This window comes from Amaranthus tricolor, chromosome 12, assembly GCF_026212465.1.
Source record: "Amaranthus tricolor cultivar Red isolate AtriRed21 chromosome 12, ASM2621246v1, whole genome shotgun sequence".
Taxonomy (NCBI): Eukaryota; Viridiplantae; Streptophyta; class Magnoliopsida; order Caryophyllales; family Amaranthaceae; genus Amaranthus; species Amaranthus tricolor.
In genome coordinates, this window is record NC_080058.1 from 3,429,431 (window position 1) to 3,440,917 (window position 11,487).

Below are 11,487 nucleotides of genomic sequence, written 5' to 3' on the forward strand. Positions count from 1 at the left end.
CTATTAAAAATATTAAAGTAATAATTTATAACTACAGATTAATCACTAATAATTTTAAAGAAATTTTATACTTAGAAAATAATTAAAAACAAACTCAAATCGGGTTTGAATATCCAAAGAATATGATACTTACCCCTCTAAAAAAACACTCCATTCTCACCAACGATCCTAATTTAGATTTCTAATAAACATGAGAATATTGTAATTATAATTTAGCATATATTTTTCACAGACTATCTATTTGTATTCAAAAGAATGTAATTGTTCAACCTATTGTTCAACTCTCTACTAATTTATTAAAACGGAATACATTTATAAAAAAAAATTAACAATAATAATAATAATAATAATAATAAAAACATGTAATACATTTAAGATAAAAGGACTTAATTTTCGCGGGAATACTAATCTACTCTCGAACTTTCTCTACTTTCCCTCCTAAAAAAACTAAATAAAAAAGGTAAATTCTTTTTTTACCGCAAACTGTAAAAAAAAAGCTTCCCATACAAGCCACAATTAATATAAACTTATTTAAATTTTAAACCTCTCACATCCGTATTTCTCAAATCTCACCCAAAATTTTATCCATTTTCTCTCTTTTGTCTATCTTTTCAACTTCCCTCTAGTTTTTAGTTTTTTATTTATATTGTTAGTTCATCACATGAGTACATGACCATTCCACGAGAGACGTTGATTTCAATCAACGGGAATACTACCGTTGATCAAGCAGAATTCCGGTCTGTGAAAACCGAGATCCTAAACCGGGAAAATGATGATATATATTCAACACTGACTGATCATTTTCAAGAGACACCTAAGCGTCCCCGGTCCGTTAGGTCACATGGTGGTTCTTATGAAAAAGAACCGGTTCAACAATCTACTGCGGATCATCGTGTTCTTCGCACTCATTATCTCGCTGTGCAAAAAATTATTAATGGTATATTGTTTTTTTATATATTTTGATATTTAGTATATTTTTATTCGGAATTTTGGTTTATTTTTTTTCTTTTTTTGCAGTAAAGAAGGAGGAAATATGTAGAGGTGGTTCTGATATGTTTCAGAGAATGATGAAGGAAGTTGATGACTTGCATAAATATGGTATTTTTTACTTTTTTTTAAAAAACATTTTTAGTGAGTTTCATTTGTTCTTGGTGCACGTATCAGTAAGTTTTGATTAGAGTTTTCTTTTTTTTTTTTGACACTTTTTCTATATTTATGATTTTTTTTTCTTATTTGGCTTGTGAATTTGGAATTATTAACATTTGTAATTGAATTTCTAATGCTGAATTTTTGTTTTCGGAATTTTTGAATTCTGATATTAAGCATGTTTGCCAAAAAAATATCAACAAAACAACTATTCTCCAAATATAAATGGAGAACCGAAAAAATGATGAAAATACATGCTCTCCTTAATTCACTATTAATATCTTATTTACACTCTATTCGTACTTAAAATAAAAATATTATTTAGCGATTTATTTTGTTTAAAACGCAACTTAATATCGTAACGTTTTTAGTAGTGTTACTTTGATAACAATTTATAAAACAACGATAATTATAGCGTTTAAAATAAAAGTAGAAAGACTAGAAACCAAAGTATCGTTTAAGAAAATAAAAATCCAAGTTTCAAAAATAAAATTAAATAAGATAATTTATAGTTTATTCAACAACAAACTAAAATTGAATTTTTTAGTTAAGATTCCTTGGTTTTTCATTTTGACTATTAATTTATTGCTTTGCTCTTTAAAATTATTTAATATTCTTTAACGTGTGTTTAGATTTGGAATTTAATCATTGTCATATTGATGTATGTTTTCTGAATAATATTTATTACTCCCTAATTTCTTTTTTTCCTTTTAGTTTATATTTTACATGTTTAAGTAATTTTTATGTCTCAATATCTCTAGTTATATTATCATAAATAATTATTAAAAATATGTAATAACAAAGTATACATTAAGACGAATTTTATGAGATTTCAAATGAATATATTATTTCTCAAAAACTAAAATCAAACTTCTCATTTCTTAAAATGAAATATTTATATAAAAGGAGCATTAAAGAATGAAAAGAATATTTAATAGTATAAAATCCTTAAACATCTAATCAAACTACTAGCTACTACCTAATCAGCTATTCAGACTACTGCTCAGAACAACAATTTCCTAAATCGATCAAAGAATTTTAAACATAATTAAAAAAACCAAGTAATTAAAATTTAGACTGCTATCGCTATCCACAATTACCTAAACAAGTACTCAGGCTACTAACAATTACCTCTTTTAGGCCGAAAATACTTTCTTAATAGAAGCTAATCACTCGTTATTGCTTAGGTTCTTTCTCATATTCTAAATAAGTAGAACAAAGAATGTAGAAGGAAGTGTATTTCTTATTTTGTTTGATATTCTTATTATTTCCTTTTTATACGAAAATTTTATGTAATTTACTATAATTTTTATTATTGCCATTGTTTTGGATCATTTATTTATTATAGTCTTAAAGTTATACTTATTATTTATATATTATAGCATTAAAGTTACACTTTGAGCTATGAGTCATAAATGAGTAAAACTTACTTTAAGACTATAATTAACAATGATTCCACCATTTATGACGAGATTATACAATGGGTTTGTTAGAACTTAGAAAGTGAGACTGGGCAAATAAAATAAGATGTTAACCACTACAAACTTAAAAGAGGTTTTCTAATAAATCCAAATGGTACTAATAAGAGTAGAAAATAGGCCTAGGTAGCTCAAAAAGGAAGAGAAGAGGCAACTCATGTATAAATTTAAAGGAGGTTCTCTACTAAAACCAATTAATAGTAGTAGAACTAATTTTTTATTTTTAAAAAGTAGCGTATCTTCTCTATTCTAATGTTGAACAACTCATAATAATATAAGGTTCGAAAGTACTTCAATATTAATTTTTTCAGCTAGATTAGTAGAATTTTTATTATTGTTTGAACTAGTATCGTAAAGTGACTCTTAAATAATGTGTCATTTTTATTATTGTGACAAGGGTTGGTTAAAACATCAATTTTCATTTTATATAACAGAAGGTTGGGTACTTGTGTTTATTCAATCATCTTCACGAAGAGTAAAAAGGTAATTTGTGGAAAAGAACGTTTATAATTGCTTGCTGAAAGACTTGTTCTTTTATTTAAACTAGATTGTTATGATCATGGTTTTTATCTATATAGAATTTTATTTGATTAAATCTGTTATGTACTTATTGAATGTTATTTTGTTGTAGATGTCGTATGACTTTTTTATTAATGAATTATTAAGTTTCTTTAAAAAAAACTCTCCAAATTTAGGAATATGAATGTCTCCTCAACTGGTGGCTCATGCCTCTAAAGCTCTTTCTAGGAGAGAAGGAATTCAGATTGCTAAGCTGTTTTATGTAGTTGATCGTATTAATTATAGTTCAGTTTTAAGTATATTGTAACTTTAAGTAATATGTTGGTTTAATTATTGATTTGGAACTTCCAGTGACAAAACCAAGAGAACAAGTAACAGATGCTGAGACACTTCTAGACATGGCCAACACTTTAGTGACTACAGTGAAGGCATATTCCAAAGATGGGCTTACCTCATCTGCTTTTATAAGCTCTTTGCTTCGTGACTTTAGCGCCAGTGGTAGTAGACTCGATGATGATCGTGTTTCGATTAAATGGGATGCCATTGGAGTCCGTGTCTGCCCCATTTTCAAGAAAGCTCTGGGTTGTGCTACAATGTATGTTATCATATCAGTTGTCCTGCAGAAGATTTGTGTTTTTTCAGGTTTATTTCATGTTGGTAGCAATTTGATGGGCTGTGATATGTTTTTGTGTTGTGCCTTTTGTTTACAATAGGATTGGGCCAATGAGTATTCAGCTGAAGCGAAAAAGGCCATATGCTCGTAAGAGTCGAACAAAGCTTACTGTTGCTGCTAAGCCTCAAGAGGTATATAGCTTTAGTAAATCTGATGAACTTTGGCAAATTATTGTTGGTTCATGGGTTGATTAACTAGATTTTGTTGGTTGCACTATCTTATTCTTGTTTTGTTGATTTTCACGGTAAAAAATGGTTCTTTTTCATTTCAGTGTTTGTTTAGGTTAGGAGTGACACACCAATTGACACACATGACAATTTTTTTGGGGACATGTTTATGGCATGTATAGGCATACAGCACCATAAGAGCAACATGGGCATTTCATGACCAAATGGGAATATTTTGATTCTTTTGATGGTTGAGCCCTTAAGATATGTTACATATTCTAATACGTTCTTTTTACGAGAGCTCTTTGGGCTTGAAATGTGGATGCGCACAAGACCTTCTCATACATGGCGCTAAATATTCCATTTTAAATGAGGGGTTGTTGAGATTCGAATTTGTTACCTCCTTTCATAATGACTCTGATACTATATCAAGTAATCAACTCAATCAAAAGTTTAAGTTGATGGTTGAGGCATTAGAATATGTTATATACTCTAAAAGTCATAAATATGAAATGATAGAAGAACAGAATATATAAAGATGGATCAGAAAATAAAAGGTTTTGACATAAAAAAAAGGAGGCCTCAAACCTGCAAAGGCGCACATGATCATATAATTATTTGTTAGTTTTTACTCGAGCCCTTTTCCATATTATTATATATGTATTATGTTGTACATTGTATGATATTGTTGTGCAGTTGATGGAATCTTGTGTAACTGCATCTGTATGCAAAGTCTTTAACTAACAAGTATGCTGAATTGATTGATCTATCTATCTCACTACCTGTCTTTGTGAATCAGGTTGAGGACTCAGGAGCAGATTATAAAAAAGACACTGCTAAGAACATGTTTACCATGTTTAACATCTTGAGAAACAAAAAAAGTGTGAAGCTCGAAGACCTGATTCTGAACAGGATTTCATTCGCACAGACTGTTGAGAATCTGTTCGCTCTTTCATTCTTGGTTAAAGATGGGCGTGCTCGTATAGTTGTCAATGACGAAGGGACTCATCTCGTTTGTAAGTCCTCGCTTCTTTCATTCATCTGAACATCGTCAAGTGTCATCTCTAGTTATCTTCTGATGCTGATCAAGTCTTATTGCTTCGGTTTCAGCACCGAGAAATGCTCCCAATGCCGAGTCTATATCTACTGGTGAAGTATTGTACCATCATTTTGTCTTCAGATTTGATTTCCAGGACTGGAAGGTAATTGAATTTCTCCAATCACCTCTGTTTTCTCTTTCGTATTAGTAACCGCTAATGTCCCATAGGCCTAAGATTTATCTTTGATTCTGAATTATAATGTACTATATTAGAATGATTTATTAAATTATGCATACTTTTTATTTATTTGAAGTTAGATGTTGATATTCGTATCAAAGGTTAATTCGAAACAACCTGTTTGTTATCATTAACCAGAGTTAGGTTGTATACAATTAATCTTCTAAACCCTGCTTAGATATGAGCTACTTAATGACATTGGTTTATGAGCCAAGTAAATTTTCAGTCATGATTAGAAGTGTTCAATGGGTCAGATACTAGCCAAGTACGAACAAAAATGGGTTGGGTCGGGTTAGGCTTTGTAAAATAAAAGATATGTTGAAAATGAATTGGCTTTAAAACCCAACCCGTCCCATATAAGAGGTTATATACATAGATGGACCTATTTCTGAGAAAATCAAATTTGTCGGTGAATATGAGAATGTTAAAGATTAATTGTTGTAGGTTTAAAAACTATTACAATGCTGTAAATATGGTGTTTTTCACTTAGACAATCAATGTATGAATAGTATTTTAAAACTTTTCAAGGACAAAGATGGATTCTAGATGATTAGTTGTAAGAAGGCTTCACTCCAAACATATCATGCTTAAGTTGGTAATTCGTTGATTAGTAAGAAATGTAACAAAGCCCCTTTTTTAAATGTAACAAAGCCCTTTTTAGACATTTTTAAACCTTTTAAAATCAATCCTCTTTCAAAATACAAAATCTATTTTTATTTTTTACCCCAACCCATTTTCAATCCAAATCATTATTAAGCCCTTATGAAAATGGGCTGAGTCAGGGCTGAAAATGGGCCCTCAATCCATTGAACACCTCTAGTCATGACAGAGGTGATGAGGTATGGAAGCTCAGCTTCCTTTGATTGCTCGAGTGAAACTGGGCTTATATGAATTGACATGGACAATGATCAAGCTCTAAAAGATGCTCATTGTTTCGAATTGACACCTTTTCTTTATCAGAAGAAGGTAAAGATTTCTTCCTTACACTACTATTTTCTACATGTGTTTTTCCTTTCGGATGACAGATGATGTTAGATTCAGTGGCTTCAGGCGAAGAGCATATGCCTCATAGATATCAAGTGAGCATACCTCTTACTCAGGAAGAAGCAGTGTCGGATCTTACTCCGGTCGCGATACCCATTTTGCCAATGACGAGAGATCTAAGTAGCGTCAAAACGATTGCTACAATGCTCTAGCTAGTAGCAGCCTCTTGTTGCTGCTGCTGATGGGGTGATTGTTTTGTGCAGCAAATAGTTATGAGCAAGTATATTTTTGTGCAGAAATTAGTATTTAACAAGTTTAGTTTCAGACTTTAAAGGCCTTTTTGTGCAGTGGCCTCTTTCATTATGGAGTGCTAACCTTTATTTAGTCATCTAATGCAAATTTCATTACCATATGTCCATATCTATGCATTTTAGCAGACTCAAGACTTGGACACATGAACGTCTCTACTCGGACTTACAATAGACATTGTCCTTTTCTCACTTAATACAAAGTGTTACTAATTTCCACATGAAACAGTTTGGCGTCATATGCGGGAAAGATTAACACTTCACTTTGAACTCAAACTGAAAGCCATGACTCCAGAGATAAACACCCATGCTCGTATTCATAATTCAGGACCTCACTCTTCTAAAGGATTTATGACGAATTTTTTGCATAAATCCATTCAAATTAGGTTAATTCAACAATCAAATAGCTAATTAATTAATTTAAACAAGAATACATCAAAATTTCAAAAAAAATCAGATCAAAATGCAATTTTGGAGCCAATGATTTTGAATTGTGACATTTTTGAAAAAAAAAATCAAACTTTAATCGTAAATTTTAATTCAAATAAACTAAACTACTTTTAATTATAGTATAATTTAACCCAAATAATGTAATATCCGAAATATTTTCTTAAAAAAATAAAATAAAAAATGAATTCAAAATGAAAATAGAAAAATAAGTAATTAATAATTTAAAATACAAAATTAAATTAAAGAAACATTGTTAAATAAAAAAACTAAGTTTCACATTTAAAACAAAAAAATTAAAAAAAATTGTTAAAAAAACAATAACAAGTTACTCGTTTCTTTAAAAAAACAAAAAAAAAATTAAATAAGAAAAGGAGAACCCATGAATTTAGATAATAATAATAATAATAATAATAAAATTAAAATTAATAATTATTATTCAAAAAGAAAAATAAAATTGAATCGCACAGAATCGGGCGATTGGACCCCGGTTCAATTGCCAAAAAAGTGGCGATTGAACCGGGGTCCAATCGCCCAATTTTGGGCGATTTATTTTTTTTTCTTTTTGAATAATAATTATTAATTTTAATTTTATTATTATTATTATTATTATTATTATTAATTTTATTTATATTCTTTTTAAAGAATATAAAAAAGTTAATTATTATTATTATTGTTGTTATTGATATTATAATATAATAATTATTATTATTAATTTCATTTGTACTGACATCTTGGAATGTCACGTCATGAGTGATGAAAAGCTTATTATGCGGTTAATGCCATACAATTTCGTTCATCCGGACCCACTTTATTGCAAAGAAATTTAAATATATTTTAAAAAGTAAAATTAAAAATAAAACCCTATTCACCCCTAATCCTAATGCGGTAACTGAAGATCTAAGATTAAAAAAAAAAAAACCAATGAAATAGTAACTACTACATATCACATATATGTGTAGTGCAATACATTTGGTTCAACCTCACTTTTTCATAACGTCACTTTCTATACTTTAAAATTTAAAGTATCACTTTTAGCCTTCACTGTTGTCTCAATATCAAACAAAATAATAAGAATATCAAACAAAATAAGAGATGCACTTCCTTCTACATTCTTTGTTCTCCTTTTTTTGAGAATATGAGAAACAATAATGAGTGATTAGCTTCTATTAAGAAAGTATATATGTCAGGAATATCCAACTTAAGACATTAATAGTGAATTGAGAAGAGCATGTATTTTCATCATTTTTCAGTTTTTCATTTATATTTGGAGAATAGTTGTTTTGTTGATATTTTTTTGCAAACATTCCGAAAACAAAAATTCAGCATTAGAAATTCAATTACAAATGTTAATAATTCCAAATTCACAAGCCAAATAATAAAAATAAAAAAAAATAATAAAAAAAAAGTGATCATTGTCAAAAAGTGATCAAAGTGAGGTTATGCAAAAGTGAGGTTGATCAAGATGGTGGGAACACATTAGATAATTTTAAGACAGGATCTTCCTAAAATTATTAATTTCACCTGTCACTTATCAAACTTGAAATTAATACAATTTTAGGATGTTTGAAGCGAAGGTGATGTTAACTTCTAATAATAATAATAATTTTAGCCATTTGTTATCGAATTTTAGGCATTTATTCTCAACAACTCCATATTTTGTGACACTAATATTGTTCATAATAATTTTATGAAAAATTACAAATAATAATCCAATTTTTTAATCATTTTCCGATAATAATCATACCTATTAATTAATCATTATTAATTTTAATTTTATAGTTATTTAATCAAGAATATTGCTGCTAATCAATTGTTAACTTGTAATTGTAAATTAACTCTCTTAAAAATAAAGAAAAATACAATAAAACTAAAAATTATTGATTTTTTTTATTATTTTGTAAGAAAGATCGAGTTAGATGGAGGAAAGGGGTTTTTACACTGGAATGGGATAAGGCCTACCCATGGTTCTTAACATAAATCAGTTTTTTTTAAAAAAAATTAAGTATATTTTATATTTTATATTTTATATTTTATTTTTAGTTTTATTGTATTTTTATTTATTTTTAAGAGAGTTAATTTACAATTACAAGTTAACAATTGATTAGTAGCAATATTCTTGATTAAATAACTATAAAATTAAAATTAATAATGATTAATTAATAGGTATGATTATTATCGGAAAATGATTAAAAAATTGGATTATTATTTGTAATTTTTCATAAAATTATTACGAACAATATTAGTGTCACAAAATATGGAGTTGTTGAGAATAAATGCCTAAAATTCGATAACAAATGGCTAAAATTATTATTATTATTAGAAGTTAACATCACCTTCGCTTCAAACATCCTAAAATTGTATTAATTTCAAGTTTTATAAGGTGAAATTAATAATTTTAAGAAGATCCTGTCTTAAGATTATCTAATGTGTTCCCATCATCTTGATCAACCTCACTTTTGCAAAACCTCACTTTGATCACTTTTTGACAATATGTCACTTTTTTTTTATTATTTTTTTTATTTTTATTATTTGGCTTGTAAATTTGGAATTATTAACATTTGTAATTGAATTTCTAATGCTGAATTTTTGTTTTCGGAATGTTTGCAAAAAAATATCAACAAAACAACTATTTTCCAAACATAAATGAAAAACTGAAAAAATGATGAAAATACATGCTCTTCTCAATTCACTATTAATATCTTAAGTTGGATATTCCTGACATATATACTTTCTTAATAGAAGCTAATCACTCATTATTGTTTCTCATATTCTCAAAAAAAAGGAGAACAAAGAATGTAGAAGGAAGTGCATCTCTTATTTTGTTTGATATTCTTATTATTTTGTTTGATATTGAGACAACAGTGAAGGCTAAAAGTGATACTTTAAATTTTAAAGTATAGAAAGTGACGTTATGAAAAAGTGAGGTTGAACCAAATGTATTGCACTACACATATATGTGATATATGTCGTAGTTACTATTTCATTGGTTTTTTTTTTTTAATCTTAGGCGTTGCCGGCTTTACCGCATTAGGACTAGGGGAGATTAGGGTTTTATTTTTAATTTTACTTTTTAAAATATATTTAAATTTCTTTCCAATAAAGTGGGTCCGGATGAACGAAATTGTATGGCATAATAAAGTTCTCATGAGTCAACTATCCATTAAATATAACAATTTTAAGAATGTAACTCTTTAATATATTGATAGATATTTCGATATTGACCATAATTTATTTAGAATATACTCTCTCCGTTTTATTAAACTTGTTATATTTGACTTTTTACGCAATCTAATATGTTATTTTGTTCAGTTATATGTCGAATTATTCACATCTAAAATTTATAAAAAGTTAATATTATAAAAATTATAACCACAAATATATGTTTGTTATAACCCCATATATATTTTCTTATAACCTCAAATATATATATATATATATATATATATATATATATATATATATATATATATATATATATATATATATATATAATGTTATAACTTCAAATATATTATGTTATGACCCCACATTAATGATGTTATAAACCCAAATATATGCTAGTATAACACCAAATATATTATGTTATAACCCCATAAATTAGTTTTTTTTTTAAATTAACATAGATCAGTTTTTTTTTTTAATTTAACATAAATCAGTTTTTTTTTTAAATTAACATAAATTAACATTAAAGACGCTTCTTCAAGAAAGCACCTATGTCATTTAATAGAGTATATTTTTATTTTATGTTTATATTTTATTTTTAGTTTTTATTGTATTTTTTCTTTATTTTTAAAAGAGTAAACTTACAATTACAAGTTAAGAATTGATTAGCAGCAATATTCTTGATTAAATAACTATAAAATGAAAATTAATAATGATTAATTAATAGGTGAGATTATTGTAGGAAAATGATTAAATAATTGGATTATTATTTGTAATATTTCATAAAATTATTATGAATAATGTTGGTTTCACAAAATATGGAATTGTTGAGAACAAATGCCTAAAATTCGAGAAAATCTCTTTTATTGTGAAATTAAACATTTGAACATTTATGTTGGGGTAAGACTCAGATAGACAAGGGGAAATGCATCCTTCTTTGTAGGTGGTGAGTAGTGACAGGTGAAATTTAAATCTTGTCTCAAAGGCGTGAAGGGATATCTTCAGCTAATAGGAATATTACAAGTGATGATATTATAGGATTCATTTTAAGCTAAACGTTATGGTAAAAATTAGTAAATTTTGATCCATGAGGATGATAAGCCAGTTGTTTAAATCTACTGTTAAGAACATGTTTAACACAAAATTATTGGTTGAAACTGTTAATTGATGACAAATGATTGTACGCTAAAAATATTAGTTGAAACTATTAATTGATATAACCACTGAAAGTATTATTTGATAAGTCAATTGTTTAAATCTACTAATCAAGGACATGTTTGAGACAAATTCTTTACTGGTTGTTGGCTATTTATTAGAGAAAAG

General features: G+C 27.7%; 1 protein-coding gene across 2 annotated transcripts; it reads left to right on the forward strand.

The window, feature by feature from the left end:
- The first annotated feature begins 561 nt into the window (after positions 1 to 561).
- On the forward strand, positions 562 to 6,792 carry LOC130796784 (non-structural maintenance of chromosomes element 4 homolog A-like). 2 transcript variants are annotated; one of them, XM_057659178.1, is made up of 7 exons: positions 562 to 937; positions 1,018 to 1,098; positions 3,495 to 3,738; positions 3,857 to 3,947; positions 4,783 to 4,999; positions 5,094 to 5,185; positions 6,286 to 6,790. In XM_057659178.1, the coding sequence occupies exons 1-7, from the start codon at positions 670 to 672 to the stop codon at positions 6,454 to 6,456; spliced, it is 1,164 nt and encodes a 387-aa protein (XP_057515161.1). In that variant the 5' UTR covers positions 562 to 669; the 3' UTR covers positions 6,457 to 6,790. The 2 variants fall into 2 exon arrangements, with proteins under 2 accessions (XP_057515161.1, XP_057515162.1); XM_057659179.1 differs by having other exon boundaries at positions 697 to 937; positions 1,023 to 1,098; positions 6,286 to 6,792.
- Positions 6,793 to 11,487: the final 4,695 nt, after the last annotated feature.